Source organism: Glycine soja, chromosome 8 (assembly GCF_004193775.1).
Source record: "Glycine soja cultivar W05 chromosome 8, ASM419377v2, whole genome shotgun sequence".
In the NCBI taxonomy this organism is placed as follows: domain Eukaryota; kingdom Viridiplantae; phylum Streptophyta; class Magnoliopsida; order Fabales; family Fabaceae; genus Glycine; species Glycine soja.
The window spans coordinates 35,290,754-35,312,796 of record NC_041009.1 but is presented as its reverse complement, the minus strand read 5'-3'; the positions used below and the strand labels follow the sequence as shown (position 1 = coordinate 35,312,796).

The following is a 22,043-nucleotide window of genomic DNA, read 5'->3' as shown; positions in this document are numbered from 1 at the left end:
GGTTCACCTGTCTATTATGCCGGAAACACAACACTGCACCAACCAAACAACCCTTTTCTCCCAAACCCAAATCGGATTGAATTCCTCTCAAATCAAAACAACCCATATCAAGTTTTTGACCAAAGCTAACCACCTCCATCACCAAAGGCCATAACAACCACCATCAAAACCACCAAACACCTCCCAAAAGAAACACACCTCCCAAACACATACTTTCTTTCTTCCATTCTCATGAACCAAACCCACCACAAACTCCCTCACCGTAACGCCTCAATATCACATGAAGAATTAGGAAATTGCATACAAAAGCATCCAGAGAAGTGAAATGAAACTCCAATTGAACAACATTTTTGAAAAATCACATTACAAAGGCATACAAAACCACGACTCGAGGAGAAAATGTGTCTTCACAATGTGTTCCCATGCATCAATGCTCGTCGATCTCGCCGGCTAGGTTCAACTTTGCCACACTCTTCTCATGGTGTCGGTGCTTTCGGTGAATGAACCTGAAGCTGCAATGTCCTTCCTCCGACCAAATCAAAACGATGAAAGATGAGAAGCCTCACCTTTTGAAGGAATCCAGAAGCAACGCGGTGTTGCTCTCTAGCAACTGTGCTCCGTTGTGATGGGGCGATTGACGATGAAGGCATGTGATGACGATGACAGAGAGGACGACAAGGGCTTGAGGTGTGGTGGTTCAAGGGAAGAGTGTCAGTGGAGAAAAGAGCAACATAGAGAGAGAGGGGGTTGGCGTCATGGATTGAAGAGAGAGGGGGTAAGGTTTTAACACATGTCATCATCTAATTGGCTAATGGATCAGCTTACATGCACATTCATCAAACACATAGGTTTGGACAAATCCAAACCTAGTTCCAAGCCAAAAAGTAACATAATATAATATTGGGAGGACGAAAAGCGAATAATTTTTTAAAGGGACTAAAAATGAACTTTGGGTATTTTGTAAGAACGAAAAACATATTTTAGTATTTAAAAAATGAGATAATCCATATCAACACAGTATATTGACATATACAATTGGATTAGCTAGGCTAAGACTGCGTATGTTTAATTTTAAAAATGAAAAAAAATATTACCTAAAAAATTGAGACTTATATAAATTGCAAATATTGGAATATAGAAGAAATAAAAGTGTAATCTAAAATTCATTTTATATCTTCACAACAATTAGCAACATGTAATTTAAATTCCACGTCATTCTCTATAATATTGTGTTTATTTTAGAAGATGAAAATAGAATAAAAGTATTTAAATTAAAATAGAATATAAAAGATGCGAAACCCACGTAAAATCAATATTATTTCCTCCCTATTTCTCTCCCCCTCCCCTCAGACAAACAACACAACATAAGTGTGACAGCATAAGGATGAATATATACCCAAATTAGTCCCGGATAAAAGAATTCATTGGTCTGTTTTGTCATGTCAATTAATCATTATGTTCTTGTATATGCTGCTGTTGTTGAAGGCTGACTAATTTGTAGTATGCTCCATCTGTGTTCTCTACAAGTCTTGCATGAGTCCCTCTCTGAATTATCTTTCCATCCTCTAATACTGCTATTTGGTCTGCATTTGTTATTGTGGATAGCCTGTGTGCAACTATAACTGTTGTTCTGTTCTTCATCAATTTGTCTAGAGCTTGTTGCACAACACGCTCGGACTCCAAATCAAGTGCACTGGTGGCTTCATCTAGCAGCAAAATTTCGGGGTTTTTCAAAACAGCTCTAGCAATAGCTACCCTTTGTTTCTGGCCACCTGAGAGTTGAACTCCTCTCTCACCTACTTTGGTGGCGTAGCCTTCAGGAAGAGCACTGATAAAGCTATGAGCATTGGCAAGTTTAGCTGCTTCAATCACTTCTGCTTCTGAGGCTCCTTCCTTACCATAAAGAATATTTTCATAGATTGATGTTGCAAAAAGAGCCGGTTCTTGTTGAACTAGGCCAATATGTTTCCTAAGGGATTTCAAATTGAGTTTCTTGATGTCTTTTCCTGTAAAAATTTAATGAATCATTGTTAGAATGTTTTCTCGTTTAAATAACTTTAAGTCTATAATATATATCCGATTTATATGTTGAGTTTTTAATAAATTATTTTTATTATTTTGAGTCCTCATATATTAAATGTTTTATTTCATGTATTTGTCGTCGGTTAAATAATGACATTATCATCTCGACGACTCATACATATTGAAAGAACCATTGAGATAATGTCATATTATCACTTAATTGACGATAGAGATTCAAAACAAAATTTTTAATATATTAGAGACTCAAAACAACAAAATTTTTATTAAGAACTCAAAACAAAAATTGAATATATATTAAAAATTATAAACATATTTAAGCCTTTATAATAAATAGACATTGACATTAGATTGATACACATGTAGCCAATGAGCCGTTTTAATGATTGACTAATGGATGCCAATATGTGTCTAGCATTACGCATTTTATTTTGTGAAAAAAAATCTTATATTTCTCTTTTTTCTATTGTATTAATAATGGAATAAGGGTGAGTTGTTAAAGCATAAGCTGTTCAAACATCTTACCATCTATCATCACCTTCCCAGATGTTGGATCATAAAATCTGAGTATAAGGGAGATGACTGAGCTTTTACCACAACCACTATGCCCCACCAAGGCAATATTCTTTCCTGCAAGCACTTTAAGATTGAAATCATTGAAAATAACCACGTCTGGCCTTGAAGGGTAGCAGAAATGGATTCTTTTAAGCTCAATTGTTCCTTCCACTGTCTTCAGTTCTTCTCCAACATCTCCCAATATTCCTGTCTTTCTATCCATCACTTCAAAAATCGATGCAACCATTTGATTTCCCTTCAAAAGGTCAGGTGCCAGTGCCAAAGTCTCCCCCATAGCCAGCGCTGTTACGATTAAAACCATAAATGACTTCATAATTGATTTGAAGCTAGAAAGCTCCTTTTCCATCAACACGGATCCATACCTGTGAAAGTTTAAGTCTCACTCTCAGTATAAAGACAATCCTCTACTCTTTAAATTTATTAATATTTTTTTTTGTCTTAATCCTCTTGTACATTACAAAGTAGATAAAACATGACAAAAAATTATTTTCATAAAAAATCGAACTCAGATAATATCTGAACGATTCAACTCTAACTTCACCACATTAATCATTTGTGTTTAATCACTTAATTTATAATTTATTTAATAAAAATTTAAACATTTTTTTATCTTTACACTTTAGCATTTTAAAAATTTGTTTAAATGTTAAATAATTATGTATGTTAAAGTTTGTTTACTTTTTTTGTCCCTAACAATTGTAATATATATATTAAACAAAAAAAGAAGCAAGAGCGTGTACCACAAGGCAAGGCCATAAGAAGAGAAAATAAAGAACTGGGAAATGCCATAGAATATGCCAGCAATTTGGCCTCGATTGAATGAACGCTTGGAAGGCTCCACAAGCTCATGAGCATAAAGGTCAAGGACCTTTTGTTCAGCACAAAATGCAGCCACAGTGCGGATATTACTCACAGCCTCCCCAGCCAACATGTTGGCTTTTAGATATGCTTTGCTCAGGTTGCCCCCAAATCCTTGCATAAATAGTTTCTGAAATATTGGCAACAAAAGTTGTTAAAACACAAAAACAGATCGATGTACTAGTTTGGTAATGTTGAAAGATGGAGCAAGAGGGAAACCTCACTAATGTGACCACTAATGATTAAAGGGTATGTGGCCAATACAACAAGCGTTATCCTCCAGTTCAACATGAAGGCAATAATAAATGAAGCAACAACCAGACCAACATTCTGCAGAAGAATCGTTGATCGATCAACAACTACAGTTCTTAAAAATGTTGCATCAGTCTCTAAACGTGATGAAAGCATAGAACTTGTGTTGTTTATGTCATCAAACCAGCCAATTTCACTCTTCAAAATAGCTGCGCCCACATGATCACAACAAGGAAAGTTAGTAAAAGAAACATATTTAGCTAAAATATGTTTATGATCACTAATAAATATTCAAATTTTATATTTATTTCTTAATAAAAAAAATTCTTCATTCTTTATTCTTGATAAAACAAAAATTTTATTTTTTGATTTTTGACACTCTTTTTTATCTTTATAAATTAATAAATTTTGATCTCTACAAAAACTTCATTTGTTATTAGTCCCTTTAAAAAGATTAACAACAAATAAAAAAAATTATGAGAGAAACCAAATAAAGATATCAAAGACCAAAATAAAATTATCATTTTATTAGAAACTCAATACAATTTTTTTATCAGATAATAAATATAAAAATTCACATTTTTATTAAGAATCAAAAATATATTTTAATATAATGTCTATATTATTACTTTGATAGATATATTTTAGAATCAATAGGACAATGAATGAACACTTAAAATTTTTTAGATACAATAGCAGGATAAAGATTTTTATTCTCTTAGACAATAAAAATATCAAGACACGACTTTTAACTATTATTATTATTATTATTGTCCTAAGTCAAATATTACATGTGTCTCTAAATTTATTGAATTAAATATATAACTTTTAACTAATTCTCCTCATAATAAGTGATTATAGTTATATCAAGTGAATTCGCACATGATGAAAATCAAACACGAATTCTCTTAGTAAATAAATCATTTTCACTCAAATAAAAATATTGGAACCTTATATCATTCGTCAATCCTTTAAGTTAAATATTATTATCATTTCAAGAGGAAGATTAAAAAGGCATTAAAATTTCTTAGGAAGCCAAGCACATAAGTAGAAGGGCAAGTTAGTCATAATTATTAGTTTGATCACAATTACCAGAAAACATTTTTTCTCTTGCCCGAAGAGTAAGCCGTTCCCCCATGATTCCAAAGGAAAGATGTTCAATGGCATGCGCAGTGATGGTTAAAACTGCTGCCCCACAGAAGAGTAGAGCAACCTTTTTCACTTCATGACGTGTTGTATGCCAGTCCATGTAATAAGATACAAGAGCGTGAGAGATTCCAAGAGCAAAAAGTGGCATCTGTGCTCCAGCAATAAATGCACCCAAGGTTCCAAAAACACCATAAAACCAATCAGGACCAATCATTGAATACAGTCTTCTTGCTGAGACATGCCTTGAAGAACTTCCAACACTACCTTCGGCTTCATCTCCAAAAGCCTTGCTAGTTGATTCTTTATCTGATCGGAAACTACCACGAAAGCTTGTTGCGCGGGATGATGACTCTCCTAGGTGCCTTATGTTACAATCAGAATAATAAACATATCAACATAAATGGAAGATGTTATGTCATCCTGGTAGAGTACACGTAAAAGGTTGAGGCAGAAGAATATTTAGGATATGTTTGGATAAGTTTATCTAAAAGTAGGAGTACTTTGATAAGAAAATATGAAAAAAAAATGAGTTTCTTTACATCTAAAATGAGCTTATGCATAAACTCATTTTAGATTATGAAATTTGTTTTATTTTTTTTCTTTATTTTCTTTTTCTAAAAATATTTTTATTAAAATTTATTCAAAAATATCCGTTACAATATCATTTTAATAGAGTCACTTGATTAAGCTTAAAAGTTGAATAAATATTAATAAGGTTAAAATATATTTTTTATCATTAATAAATATTTAAATTTTGTTTGTTTCTTGATAAAAAAAAATTATAGTCTTTAATAAAATAAAAATTTTATTTTTATTCTTTATATTTTTTAGTTCTTAATAAATTCGTAAATTTTGTATTTATTTTTTGATAAAAAAATTATTTATTATTAATTTTTTTCAAGAGACTAATAACAAATGAAAAAAAAGTTATCAACAAAAAACAAAAAATTCACTAAATTATCTGAAAATAAAAAAAAATCAAAAACAAAATTTTAATTTTACGAAAAAAAATTATTAAAAAACAAAATTCATTTACTAAGAATCACGAACATATTTTAACCTATTAATATATACTAAAATTTGCAGCAACTAACTTTAAAAGATGAATACCAATGCCATAAATTAATATCATCAAGTAATCTCTATTAGTACCTTGATGACCCTCCCAAGTACCTTGATGACCCTCCCAAGTAAGGATCCCCAGAAATGTGGCTTTGAGAAAAGGCCTTTTCTTGGATTTGAACAAGAGATGCGTATACATTATTATTTGGGTTGGAAATGAGTTCCTCATGATTTCCAATTTCCACCACCTTTCCTCCCTCCTCAATAACAACGATCATATCTGCATTCCTAATGGTAGAAAGTCTGTGTGCAACTATTACGGTTGTTCTACCAACCATTACACGATCAAGAGCTTCTTGTACACTTTTCTCCGACTCTGAATCCAGAGCACTGGTTGCTTCATCTAATAAAAGGATTGATGGATTCTTAACTATAGCACGAGATATTGCTATCCTTTGTTTCTGTCCCCCTGATAACTGTATCCCTCTCTCACCAACCTGAAAAAGAAATTTAGTATCAGCACGGGTCTAACAGCAGAATGTGAAGCCTAGAACAAAAATTGAAAGAGATTTTGCTTTAAAGGAAATATAGTGACATGTAATATATGTGATTTTTTTTACTTTAACAAATTAATAATAAATATTATAGACCTAAAACTTAAGTTTGAGTTACTTTACTCTTTAACTCAAGGGTATCATCTTCAAAGGAAAAATCATCTATCATATTTTACTTTGAGTTATAAAAACCATTTCCCTGCCCTTGTTTAACAAAGTATCGAATTGACACACTTATTCCCTACAATTTGCATAGTCTAATGTTTATTTTGGAGCCCTGGAATTACTCTTTAAAAAGTGCAAAATTCCTAGAGATAGTAGCTACCAGTAACTACCAGTAACAGTTTCTTCAAATAGATAACTTATAGGTAAATATTTTTCACCTTCACCTATTCTCAACCACTGTGAAATTATTGGGATAGAAATTTCAAACATTTATGATATGATACCAGTATGGTCATCATATCTGAAATTCCGTTAATTCCACCGTCCTACTAGACAATATTCTTAACGCGGGAAACTAAATTTCTTTAGGCGCCGAGACAAAGTTTTGGATCTTTGTTTTATGTTAAAATTCTGACGGTTAGTGACGAATCCAGGATCCTATGTTAGTCAATAGGGGTAATTTATTTTAATTTTGTTTAACTATCATACATATAAAAATTGAAATCAAGTGTCATATGCCGCAAAAAATGAAATGTCAGCTTAATAAAGCGTAAAGTAGATAGTAAACCGAAAGGGGAGCAAAACTTAAGAAAAGAAGTTATCCCATAAAGCATAAAATTTTACAACTGTGAAAAATTAAGAGCAATGGATTCAAATTATAAAAATAGGAGGTGCAAAGAGATAATAATAGTAGATATATTTGTATTTTCTCAAAAACCAGAGGGTGCATATGCACTCTCTCATTTACAGTTGGGTCCGCCCTTGCTGAAAGTTGGTTATTGTATCCTACACCCTCACGTTGCATTTCAAAAGGTTGATTCTATAATATAAATTTACATTCCGAAAAACAATGAGAGATGCAAGATGCAATAGTGAAAGTGTAAAAAATAAATGTCCAGAAGGTGAATTCTTACCTGAGTATCTAACCCATCAGGAAGATTGTTAATGAAAGACTGAGCATCAGAAAGAATCACAGCTTGATTTACTTCTTCAAGAGTGGCATCATCTTTTCCGTACAGTATGTTCTCCCTGATGCTTGTGGCAAAAAGTGCAGGTTCTTGGTTAACCAATCCAATTTGTTGTCTAAGCCATTTAAGATCAAGTTCCCTGATATTGTTCCCATCTAATAGTATTTGACCAGAAAGTGGTTCATAAAAGCGCTCAATCAGCGATATAACTGTGCTCTTTCCAGAACCACTTCCTCCCACAAGAGCTAAAATTTTCCCTGAAGGAATCTCAATACAAAAATTGTTGAAGATAACCACATCAGGACGAGATGGATAACTGAAACAGACATCCTTGAACTGGATGTGACCTTCCAATTTGCTTAACTTTTTACCATTTTCTGAGCTGGCTTTGCTCATTGTGTCCCTCTCTATCATCTCAAAAATGGGATAAGCTGCTGCCTTTGCTCTTATAAATGCAGAAATATCTGGGGCTGCCTGCCCAAGTGACCTGAAACCCAAAACATCATAAATTATATAATTTAGAAAAGTTATCTCTGCCACTAAAATAAACTACTGAAGAGTTGATAGTAGGATATTCCTTAATTTGTCTATGCTACAACTAATTCATTATACAATATCCATTATTCAGGGATTATAAGGTTTACTTGTATAATAAAATTAATTGAAAAGTTAGTTAGAAGTCAAAAAATTAATTAATTAAATTATCAGTATTTAGTAAAACTAACATTTAAAGTATTTAAAAAATATAAGATTACAGTTAAATAATAAAATTATGATTTTTATAAAAAGAATTAAAAAAAAATAAATATATTAAAAATAAAAGTGAAAGAAAATATAAAAAGTTAAAAATTAATATTTTAAAAAATTTATTTACCGAACAGTCAAATAAATTTTTCAATTAGTAAAAATAAATAAAAATCAACTAAAAGACCAAATCGAACATAGAGTAGTAAAGAGAGAAGAGCGAAGAGATCGTGAAGAGATGGTGTATTCAAATTCATCCACCAACTGAAAAACTATCAATTAATACCTAACATTTGTCAATAAAAAAATATTTATTATTCTAAATAATGAAACTTCATGTAATTTGGATCGATGTAGCTAGCTTGGCACCAATAATATAGGAGAAAGTAAGAAAGGCTTACTTACAGGCCAGAAATGACTACATTGAGCATGGTAGTGAAAGCGTTGCCACCATTGGCGATATTCTTGTGAACAACTACGCTAGTGAACCAAACAAGAAGAGCCCATGAAAGGAAAAGGACACAATGCATAGAGCCTAATCCCAGACCCTTTGCTAAACCTGCTTTTCGACCATTTCTATATGTGTTCATCAGAGCTACTTTGTATGATCTCACTGCTCTTTCTTCTCCTGCAAATGCTTGTACCGTTCTCACATTGCCTATCACCTTAAATTCACAAAGAGTAGTAGTATAATATGGTCATCGTACAACTAATATGGTCAATGAATAATATACCTACAACTAATAAATAAGTTTGTTAGCTAGCACCAATTTTACCTTTACTCCTTCAAAATTATATTTTATTAGCTTTAATTTTTAAAAAAATTGAAAATGATTTTTATTATTATTTAATGACGACATTAATCAACAATCATACGTGGTAAAGATTTATATCTCTTAATCAAGTGGTTTAGGATCCTGATTAATTCTTAAGTATGAAATAAATCATGTTAAGAAGAAAATATCCACCTTATATGCACTCAAAATTTTGATGAAAATTTATAACTACTTTTAATGAGTAATTTTATATCATAATTATCAAAGAAAATTTAATGACCACATAATATGTATACAATTATATTAAATGTATTTCACTCAAAGTGACCACTATGACATCTAAATACAAGTGATCCACTAACAGGACATCTAAATACAAGTGATAGCATTATCATATGAACGATGGTGGGATCTAAAACTAAAATTAAAAAATTTGAAAAGTAAAATAAATAAATAAATAAATAAAGAGCTAAATCTAAAATTAAAAAATATAGGCTAAAATCATATTTATACCATGATATAATCAATTTTAACATGCACTTGCAATCTAATCAGCCAGTGATATTCACTACAATTATATGTACAAGGTAGAAGACCAAAATACTCAATTTTGTCTAATGTAGGGTATAAAACATGATGTTACTTGCCTCTTCAGCGATCTCACCAGCTCTCACATATGATTTTCGAACTTTTCCAATAAGACCAATTGTCACGTATGCATAAAGGCCTCCAGCAAGGGCAATTAAGGGTACAATGGCAAGTGTCACTAAACTGATCTGCCACACTCTGACAAAACCAATGGTAAAGCCTGCGATAAAACGGCTTATGTAGTGCATGAAATTCCCAACCTGTATATACATCAAATAAGTTTATTGTATCGTTAATTAACGCTAAGCCAGCATAGTTTGTGTGTGTGTAAAAGAGTGTGGTTTTATAAAAGGAATATTTTTAGTTTTAATTTTGTATTTTTAAAGACATACAAAAAATAGTGAAATGAAAAAAAGTAACATTGTTTCAGGACTGATCCAGAAGTTTAGAAGTCTCTTAATTAGAGGGGAGGCCAAGAAAATTTCTTCTTTTATTATTATTTAAACATTTAAATACTAATAAATACTTATTTAATAAACAATGACTTATAAAAAAATAGTTACCAAGATTTTACGCATAAAATTAAAATTAATTTTCATTTTAAACAATATAAATAAGAAAACATGGTGAATTTTTTATCACTACAAAAATTCTATTTCAAATGATAAAAACTTTCATAATTCATATAGAATGCCATTATATAAATATTAAGAAAATGTAGTAATTAAATATGTAAAAAAAATGTAATAATTATTTCTGTAAAAATTAAGAAAATTTCGTTCACTTAAATCATTAACTTTAAGTAGTTTGTTCAGAGGGAAAGTTTCAAAAAAATATGACAAATTTTACACTCAATTAAATTAATCAATTTTTAATCTATGAATTAATTAATTAGACCTTATAATAAAAACTGAAGGAAGTAATTATTTTGTTCAATGTTTTGGAAGACTCTCCTGTGTCACAAACAAAAACAACAACCTAAAAAGATTCACACAACAATGGTCTCACAATAAAAAATTAAGATGAGTAGAGTCAATAATAATTGAAAGTCATTAAGTCTTGTAACAATGGTATATAATATATAAATATGTTTACAATTTAACAATATTAAGATAAAAAATATTAAAATAATATTAATAGAATAATATATATAATACGAACTATATGTTTATACATATACACATTAATGCTTTTTTAAGGATATATAGAGGTGCACGCTTTTTTGGGTGAATCTATTTATCTTTCGGTCGAGTGTTAAAGATTAATTCTTTGAGGTATGAAGGTCCATTTAAAGTATTGATTTTTTTAACATATATTTTTTTTTTCATGCGCACAAATCATAGATCAAACTTCTAATTACATGTTAAAAATATAAAATTATTTATCAATCATATTAATAATATTAATATAGATTTACATGTTTTTTTATACATCTAAAATGTGAAAGTCCTAATTATAAAACTCAAAGTTAAAACAGAGATAAGAAAATGTCTAATCTTAGTACAACTATACAAAATTATACGAAAAGTAAAAAACGACATGTCAAGAAAAAAGAAAAGACATGAAAAATGAAAATGTTAAAGTTAAACATGAAATAACTACTGGCTTTGGCTTAGTAGGACACTTTGAGTTTCTAATATCATATTATGTATATAATAAAGTGACGAGGGAGGTTTTTTTTTATTACTATAATATTTATAAAAAATATTTATCAATATTATCGATCACTTACGGTCTACTTACATTTTATAAGTTGTGTTAATCCTGTATCCTGCTTTCGTCTCATTCTCTTCATTTGTTTCAACAATTAAAGTCCCCTATAGACCTTGCCTCGACTTTCTTATTGCTTCATTCAAACTAATCTTTTTTTTTCAGCTTTTTCTTAATATCCTCATATATAAATAATATTATCTTGTGAAAGCATTTTTTTTTTTAACTAATGATCTTTTTTAGATGACAATTTTTTTAATATGTATCTTTATTAGAGTTGTATATTTAAAATAAGTATAAATATTTGACTTCCAAGAAAAAGTATAAATATTTAATTAATATTTTTTAATATATTATTTCATTTATTAAAGGGATTTATTAACATAGACCCACTAAAAATTAGAAGGTGTATGTTAGCACATAACACATTTTTTGCTTGACAAAAAAATTCATTCCTCCTTTATTTAGACTAACATAAGTTAAATGGTAATCAAGTGACTTTAGTTCATTTATGATTTATTTTTACAAATTTCCAAAACCCCTACTTATCTTTCCAACCAACAATCATTTGCATATAGTTTGGTTGTATTAGTAGGAGCAACTTTGCACCACACTATCGTTCATATTTATTAGACTTGGTTTGGATAGGCCGGGTTGACCTGTTGGACTGAGAACCAGGCACCCACATGGACCAAACCACCACTTGGACCAAAAATCCACATGACTTTGTACAACCCGATGCAACTTGGTGCAACTCGACTTCAAACCAATGACCTGGTGACTCGGTTGACTTCGCGGGTCATGCATTTTTTATTTTTTATTTTTAGTTGAACAATATCACTCATGAGAAAATTCAATATGCACCTTATGCTTGTGTTGTTTATAGATTTTTTTTTTATCAAGCATAACTGCATCTTAGAATTTGAGATGATATAGTTGTTGCCACTTTTAATATTCCCTTGGCTAATGTGTGTGTGTGTGTGTGTATTAGATTATGTCTGATAGTGTACAACAATGATACTTTTAATAAATAGATCACAATAATATATTTTAAATTCTAACTTAAAAGTATTTAGTTTGAACATTGTTTTTGTAAATTATGCTTTCATATTGTCACATTAAGTGATTTTAATTAGATTGCAAGAATAATTGAATTTAATTTAAGTTCCTGTAATTAATTAAGAGGTGATGGTGTGTTGTTTATATGTATGATTACGTATGTGAAAAACCTTATTTTAGGAACAAATAGTAAGTTTTAGTGAGTTTGAGCCTGGATGTATGTTTAGGGGAGGGTGTGCTTGGAGAAAGCCTATGGGTGAAAAAGAGAACTGTAAGGGTCATAAACTCTTACCTAACCCTCACAATTCAAATTTGCATTTAGAAGGAGCTTTTTTATTTTCTCTTCTTCTTCTTCTTCTTCTTCTTCTCCAGAAGATACCTAAATCCTAAAAGTTTGAGGTTTGGTGTTGGTGATCAAAGGAGAACCTCCCCCCCCCCCCCCCCCCGATGTCGTTTGGTTGAGCCATTAAGTGGTAAGCACTTCTTCTTACGCTCATTGTCTTCATTTTCCCATAGAGCACGTATGGGAGCTCATGAAAAAGCTTGGTTTTGGGTTTTGATTTCATTTGTGGTTGTTTTGGGTTTGGGGTGATGTTGCTAAGGTGGACTTGTTGTTGGAGTGGAGGAGAGCTCCTCCCTTGGACCCAAAGTTCATCATTTTCTCTTTCTTCTTCGCAAAGTTCTCTTTTTGGTTCTATGGAGATAAGGGGAGCTTGACCTTTTTACTAAATCCTTTGATTGTATAAATGCTTAGATATGGATCTGTATTGTATGGAATCCTTGTTTTTATCATAAATCGATATTTTGGGATGTTTAGGGATGCTTTGGTAACCAAAAATCACATTAGAATGAGTTATCATGGTTAAAACTAAAATGTTGTTAGATGTATGTTGGGGCTTAAGCATTGGGAAGGTAGGGCTTAAGCGCCACTTTTGTTGAGCTTAAGCTCCAGATCACTATTAAGCGCAAGGATAGTGGCGCTTAAGCACCTGCCCCTATTGCATATGAGAAATATGTTCCCTAGTGATTTTTTAATGTGAATTGTCCTTGTTGTATGAGATAAAATAGAATCAATGGAGTAGAGTTTATGTAATTAACTTTCTTTTATTGACTAATATAAGATGATTATCTTATGTTTGGGTAAATGCATATATGAATATTAAGTTTGATAAATGTTAATTGTCAAAGTGATGATATATGTATATGTCTTGTTGTAGTATGATATACTCTTAATGGTGTAATTGAGTTGAATTTTTGTTATTATCATGTAATTCACATTCATATGATGATGTTGGTGTTTGAGTATGAGAACTTGATTTGTAAAAATTCTCGTGGTGCTAATGTACTAGGTAAGAATTCATAATTGGTGAGTGAGATATGAATGATGAATTGAACCTATATGGATATTATTTGATGAGGTGAATTTGTTGATAATGAAAGATAATGTATGATTGTTATTGATGATAATCTTGTTTTGAGAATTATCCACATGTGTGAAAAGGAGTTAGCTATATCATTTGGGAAGATTTTGTTGTTGTTGGAAATTTGTATACTTGAGAAGGTGAGTTTCATGTAACTTTGTCTCACTAAAGCAACCTAGGGGTCACGTCTAGTGGTGTATCTTCCTGAGTGTCACCATTATGTTTTAACTTCGAATGACACGTCAAAAGTGTTGAGAACTATCTCCTAGGAGGATTAATGATCATTTTAGTGCATATGAGATGGATTGTTGTTGATGATGAAACTTAGATTCTTAAGACAGACCATGAGAGAGATGATGGCTACAAATGTGTCATAGCTCAAACCTCAAGGAATCTAAGTTTTGTTGTTGTTTGTGAACCTAGTGCTGGAGGGTGCTAGGATGGCCTTCAACTTAGTATTGAAGGCTTTTGTGGTGACTAATGCTAAAGGGGCCTATAAAATAGATGTGTGGGAAAACTCCTAGAGAGATCAAGGTTAATGCATACCTTACCAAGGTAATCCACTACCCACCCTCCATAAATCCTTCATAGGATTAATCTGAGTCTCCTCGAATGGTTAGATTATAACGTGTGACTATGTTAAGGGATGTACTTAGGTTAATTTTTTGTGTAGTGTAAATTTTCATGGAGTCGAGTTTGTATTTGGTGTCAATGATTGATGGACTAATTAATGATGATGATGATATTTTATGGATGAATCATGTGACTAATGATGATGATGATGCTGGTGTATGATGATTAAATCTTGATGTAATGATTGAAGAATTGATGATTATTATGAGATGCTTTGTTATATGAATTTCTAAGATTTATGTCTTAAGTACAATTTTCAAATATTATTTTATATATGTATATGATGGTGCATGCTTATGCTTTAGCTATTAAGTTGTCTACTGTTTTAGTATGCTTGTTTTTTGTAAGCTTAACATTGCATTGTTGCACGTGTGGTTCATGTTTGTGATAATCTTGTATCTGACGTATGTGGGGAGCAAATGGATAGGAGGTGATCTTTTGTCTTTGAAGACTTCATGGATATGTGTATCTAGACGTGAAGACTTGTCATCCGTTTTTATTTTCTCTTTAAAGTTATGTATATTGTTGATCAGCTCAGAGTTTATGTAGTTTATCTTTATAGTGTTGTTTATATTTACATGCATGTTCTGAGGAGATTTGAGTTACTACGATGTTATGTGTGTGTGTGTATGTGTGTGATGTTTTATTTTGGTGTTGTGGATTTTAGCCTTTGGCCTTTGAAACGCAAAAAGTTTAAAAATACTTTGATAAATAAATTAATTGAAGAGTTTTAAATGAATTAAAATAAAATTTTCCGCTTAAGTTAGTTTCTAGTTCCATGTGATGGTGGTGGGTTGTTACAATTTGTTGGTAGATCGTGAGGGGGGGGAGGAGGCCTAGTGGTGTTGTAGAGGAAGGCGTTCAACTATAAAATTATAGCATGCTCTAATCATTTCATTGATATTGAGTATTGAGATTGGAGATCGACAGTGACAATGAAGGATGCAGGTTAACAGGTTTTTAATTATGGCTACCCGAACAGAAACCGTTGCAAGGAATCATAGGATCTTAGTAAACATCTCGCGTTAGTTTCAAACCTTTCGTGGTGCATAATAGTTTATTTTAATGATTTATTTTCTGACAACGATAAAGAGGGTAGAGTAGATTATCCGTAGTGGCTTTTCCAAGGTTTTCGGGAAATGACGATGGAGTGTCAATTGTTAGGTTTGCCACTAGAGGGTTATTGGTACACATGGGTTCGAAGTCAGGGAACAACCAATGCAGTCGAAGGGAGGCTCAACAGAGCGAGCCTTAGTATCTAGTTCACGGTTGGATAAATTTCCAAATGCTACTTTAGTAAATTTGATCACCCCTATATCTTACCGCATTTCAATCCATCTTCAAGTTTACACAAAGAAAAAGGAGTTCGTGAGAATGAGGTTTAGGTTTGAGAATGTTTGGTTGGACAAGAAGGAGTTGGAGGAAGTGGTGCAGTTCAGTTGGCAGCAAGCTGCTCAAGAAAGTATACCCCATAAAATAAAAGCATGTACGGGGGAGTTGGAGAATTAAGGTAAAACCTTAAATTGACATTTTAATGAAGAGATAACTAGTCTTAAGAAAGACCCTGGGAGACTTTGAAGGCTTGATGATGCACAATTAATGGGCTTATTTAAAGAGAAAACAAGAACAACTAGATTCCTTGCTAGTTAAGGAGGATAAATATTGGAGACAGAGAGCCAAAGTCCATTGGCATCAACATGGAGACTCCAACACTCGATTTTTCCATTCTATGGATACCACGCGAAAAAAGATAAATTCCATCAAAGTCTTAAGATGATGATGGTAGAGTGATCGTTGATCAAAGAGAAATGTGTCATGTTGCTCTTAACTATTTCAAAAAGATCTTTAATCAATCTGAAGGATCATTCTAGGAAGTCAATGATGCTATCCAAACATCAGTTTCTAAAGATGACAATGAGTTGTTGATAGCCCCATTTACAAAGGAAGATTTTCAAAGGGCTTGTTTTCAAATTGGCACTGGTTAAGCTTGAGGCTGCAAACTTAGTTGAAGATGGACTCTCTAGCCTTTCTAAATGGCTGCAAAAGCTTCTAGCGCTCAGGTCAAGGATGTGATCATTGCGGAAGTAATTCGTACATCTTGGTATCTATGGATAAGTAGAAACCATGCCCGCTTTTAGAAAATGCCCCTTCCAAATGCATCGTATACTTAATGATATAAAAGTTGTTGTTGCTTTCGCAGGTAGTAACTTCTCCACGGGCTACATGGGGGAGTTTTTTTTAGGATGTTTTACTCATCATTTGGGTCTTAAATCATCTTTTGGAAGCTGGGATTATAGGAGCTATTTACGCATTGGAAATAACGCTATCTAAAGGTCGGTCTAAGCTATGGCTTGAGTTCGATTCTTCACTTGTTGTGTTGGCATTTAAGGATCCTTCCATTGTGCCGTGGAACTTGAGGAATTGCTAGATGAATTGTTTCTTACACAAATTCATTGAATTTTGTGGTGTCTCTTATTTTTAGAGAGGGAAATAGTTGTACAAGTGGTGTAGCTAATTTGGGTATTCATGAGGTGAGTTTTATTTGGTCAGATATAGTTTACCCTATTAAAGAGTTTTCCTTTAGAGAAAAATTTGATCTTCCTAGCTATAGATTTTGTTTTATGTGAGTTTTGTTTGGGCCCCTCACATGTTGCATTCTTGTATTTTTTTTTTTTCTATCAATAAGTTTCTAGGTCTGTTTCATAGTATCCTTAAGCTTATTGGTGTCAACATAATTAGGATGAGTGATCTTAAGGTGGCGTGGTTTCATAAAAAAAATAAAAATAAAAGATGAATGATTCTTTTTTTCAATGAAAAATGTGTTGGGTGGGTCTATGTTAGCAAATTCCTTTATTATAGTTATTATTTTTTATTTTTTTATTTTTTCTATCTCTAACTATAAACACCTCAATGATTGCCTATAAAACATTTTTCTAACGGCTGAAAAGAAGGCTTATATATAGGCACCTCAATTATTGTCTATCAAAAATTATCCTAACAGGGGAAAAGAAGGCTAATGATCAACAATATCAATTACTACCAACCAATAAATTATCGTGTTACAATGTTTTGATCGTGATACGCGTAGGTCTTTATTCTTTCTCATAATTACAGCCGTACGGTTCATCTAAATATGTCAAGCAAAATGTCCAGTCCTTGAAACAAACGTATCTATCGCCAACTTAATGCAAACCAATTCATTAAATCCATATTGATGGATTGTCACAAAAGATATAATCTATGGTGTCAGAGAGAAATTTGTGTTCTAGGTCGTAGACATGAGAAAACAAATACAAATATCTACCGATAAAATTTGTTACAGATTGGATAATTTAATAAGTATCTGCTTATTCTTTTTTTTTTAAAAAAATATTTATACTTAATGGATAACTCACATGGTAACACATGTTAAATTTATGAGAAATAACCAAAGTTTAATTCCCATATAATACAATTTTGTGGAAAGATAAAGAATCTTTAAGTATAACTAAATCTTAAATCAAATAATTATGGTTGTTGTTAATAAAAAAATATTTTTTTATTATTCAGATGATCGAAGTGGATAACAAGATATCCTTATAATTGCGAATACTTGCATCTCAAAATTACTTAAATACTTTTTATTATATGTAAAGTATGAGGACATATGATATGAGTATTGTTTTCAGAATATATATATATTTCAAAGTTATTTTTTTAATATAAATATATATTACAAAATTATTCTTTGAGTACAAATATATGTTTAAGAAATTATTTATTTTAATCTTTTCTTTCTTTAAAATTTTATATTTTAAAAAATATGCATGGCTACCTATGAAATATATATAAAATTGGTACGCATGTAACAATGGCCTCCTACTCACGGCTACCCCTCTCATTGTTATCTCTACTTGGTGATAAGAGAAAATGGAAAAGAAAGTAATTAACTAGAAAAAGTAATCAAAAGGGAAGCTGTATAATTTTTTAGACCATCTGAATTAAAATAAATAAGATAAAGAATAATGAGAAAGAAAAATTGAGTACTCTCTTCATTTGGTGTTTGTTTAATTACATAAAAATGTAATTATTTTAAATTATATTTAAACCTTTTATAAAAATGATAGCATAAAAGATGTGTGGGTGCGTACTTTAGGGAATTTTTAAAGTATCTTTTATTTAATGTTATATTTTTTGGGTACCATTATTTAATGTTATATAGCAAAAATATAATAATTGTGTATATTTTTTAAGAAAATAAAAGAAGAAACTATTTTAACGGTATCTTTTGAGACTTTAAAATAAGTTTTTCCTTAAAAATAAAGTTATATAAAAAATTTGGCTAGTTTTTTAAACTTATTTGTTTAAAACGCTTATTTTAATAAAAAAAAATATTTTTTTGTTATTGTAGTGTGTTTGTCTCAACTGCTACTTATTTTAAGAAATAAATCATACTTGCTTCTTAAAAAAATATTTATATAAAAAACACTTATTTTAAAATTATTTTTTTTAAGTTTAAACAAACTCATGCATCCTTTATTTTAAACCATAAGTTATTATGTTTATGTTTATATTTTATTTTATTTAAATTTAACATCACACATCTCAATCAATTAAAATTTCTTCTATATTCTAAACCCGAATCCTCATTATTAATGCAAGTATTTTTAGGAACTATTTTTTTAGTAAAGAATGTTTTGAACAATTATTATTAAATGATAGAATTTTATCGATTTAGAACTTTTTTAATAAAAGATTAGAAGTACTCTTAAGAGTTTTTTTATTAAATAAAAAAGTTCTATATTTCTGATAATGTGAAGCTCTCAAAAATATTTCTAACTGCTATTCAAACAGACCCTTATTCTCACTCTCATTAAGTTATGTATCTTATCCTAACTTCACATGTTGGGTATTTAATTTTATTATTTTAATTTATTCATTTTTAATTAACTTTTATTTTTATTTCAAATTTAATTAAATTTAAAAATTATCTAAAAAATATCCTTTTCAATAATTTCAAATCTCTCTCACTTTATCTTTATCCATTTACTTCATTTTTAGGGCTTATCTTTTTCAATTTATCTTTTTCATCTTTATTTCTAACATTAATAATTTTAAAATATTAATAATTAAAAATATCATTATACCAGAATATAAATATTTATCATAAATCTAAAATATAATTTATACACTTAAAATATTTATTTATTATTAAATTTTAATTTTAATACAATTTAAATATACAAAAATATTTATTTATTGTAAAATTTAATTATATAAATAAACATTAATTTATCCGTATATTAAACAAACAAAGTTACTAATTAAATAATGTACACATGACCATATCCACCGTTTTGAAGCTAGAGCCAAGCACGATTATTAAAGCCATAATTTCTTCAAATTAAATTAATTCAAATGCATGCATACCTTCTCAGACAGTGCATCTTGAACAACGATGATGTCACTTGTAATAGAAGAAATAACCTCTCCAGTAGATGCCTCAGTATCAAAAAGACTTATATCTTGATTCAACATTGACCTTAAGTATGCCATCCTCATCTTTGCAGCTTGACGTTCCCCAGTATGCATCCAACAAGCCACCTCTAAGTAATCAATTTACCACCCAAAATAGTAAAAAAGAAATTAAATCGTGCATGAATTATTGGCAAATCAAGATTGATAAAAAATTATTTTCAATAGAATTAAAATACTGTAAAGTCGTATATAATAATTAATACCTGTCCAAGATGAAAACAATATTGCTATGCTTAGATACACAAAATCCAACGCATACTGCAAAATTGTAAAGAAGCAATATTAAAGTTGAATTTATTTAGAATATACGCATAATGTAAAAAAAAAAAAAATCATTGTTATCCAATTATGAATCAGATATAGACATATAATTGAAACCTTGTTAACTTATTTATTATTTATTTTAAAAGTATTGCATAAAAATGATTTTTTATTTTATTTTTGGGTCATTATATTATTGGTGCAAAAGTTTAATTATTAATCTCTGTTAAAAATTAAATTAATTATTGTTAGTGAGATTTTTTCTTTTAATCGCGTATTTTATTATTCTCAAAATTCAAATATAATATCTTGCTAAAGATGTGAATCCAATTTCATTCTAACCAACAGCATATTGGTTATACAATAATTTCTAAAAAAATGATAGTGTAAAATTTATTTTCATGTCGGTATATTAAAATTAAAATCGTAAAAATTTGTGGAAAGAGAGAAAGAAGGACTTGATTGATTGCAAATACGGACGGAAAAGACCAAAACAACCTCTAATTATGAACTTTAGCTGTATTTGATAAGGGCAGTAAGGTGATTTTCGTTAAGCTAGCTAACTCACAAATTTTAAAGAGGAAGATGATGGAATGGTACCCAATTATGCATGGGAAGTAGACAATTCATAAAGCTAGTATTATAAAACAAATTAATTAATACAAACCTTGGAAACTTCGTGGGAAGCTTCTTTGGGAAAAAGGTAAGCTAAGCCTATGACATTGATAATCTTTCCAAAGAAGACAAAGAAAACAGGCACAGAAGCACCATGAACACATGCCCCAACAGTTCCAATAGCCATCAAAACACAATCGTAGAAATCAGCAAAGGAGAACAGCTTGAGAAAAGGAACCTTTCTTCGTTCCTGTTGTGTGCCCTTTTCCTTCTTTCTTCCCTCGTTTATATCCATGGTCAAAACAAGGAAAGAAACTAAGCTCTATAAGCTTCACCAACTCCAAGGGCGTTGCAAAAACATGCGATGATTAGTTGTAGCAGAATTGTAGAAAAAGAAGGAATGTATTGAAAACGTGAAGAAGAAGAAGAGGAGGGAAAGATAGCAGCAAGAACAGAAGTGTGGTGGTGGATGAGTCATAAATTTATAATATAAGGGGAAAATGACGGGACATTTATTATTATGTTGTAAACGTTAAATACGGTTTTGTAATTTATTATCGTATGCAGATAATAATTATATATAGTCCATTTTTATTAGAGGGATATATATATATATATATATATATATATATATATATATATATATATATATATATATATATATATATATATATATTCCATAAATCAAATGTCTTGTATATATAATATATAATGGGTGATCACTTTCGTAATTATGCTTAATAGTGTTAATATTTGAATATCTATAAATTTCAAACACTCCATCAATATTTTTCGTTTCTTTTTATTTATTTATTTATTTATTTTTATATTATATTATTTGTTAAATCAATTATCTATCTCTGTAGTCATTTTCTTAAGGCGCAGAGAGCTAAGAGAGTGTCCAAGAATTTTTTTCAATACTTAATGAGCAAGGAAATGCCTTGGAAAATAACAAGATATCAAACTTATGTTTTGATGTTCATGGCAGTATTTTCGTATATATTGTTTGTTTATCCATTTTAACTTAACTGCTAAGAAATTGCTACAGTAGTAAATAAGTAATTAATGTCACTTGCGTAGTTGCGTTCAACTGAG

General features: G+C 30.4%; 1 protein-coding gene across 1 annotated transcript; it reads right to left on the bottom strand.

Moving 5' to 3' along the window:
• Positions 1-1,152: 1,152 nt before the first annotated feature.
• On the bottom strand, positions 1,153-21,608 carry LOC114422993 (ABC transporter B family member 2-like). The gene is made up of 12 exons (XM_028389576.1): positions 21,001-21,608; positions 20,276-20,330; positions 19,965-20,140; positions 9,792-9,992; positions 8,774-9,033; positions 7,571-8,111; positions 6,028-6,434; positions 4,819-5,237; positions 3,694-3,935; positions 3,357-3,604; positions 2,566-2,978; positions 1,153-2,006 (listed from the first exon to the last, which is right to left on the bottom strand). The coding sequence occupies exons 1-12, from the start codon at positions 21,241-21,243 to the stop codon at positions 1,447-1,449; spliced, it is 3,765 nt and encodes a 1,254-aa protein (XP_028245377.1). The 5' UTR covers positions 21,244-21,608; the 3' UTR covers positions 1,153-1,446.
• Positions 21,609-22,043: the final 435 nt, after the last annotated feature.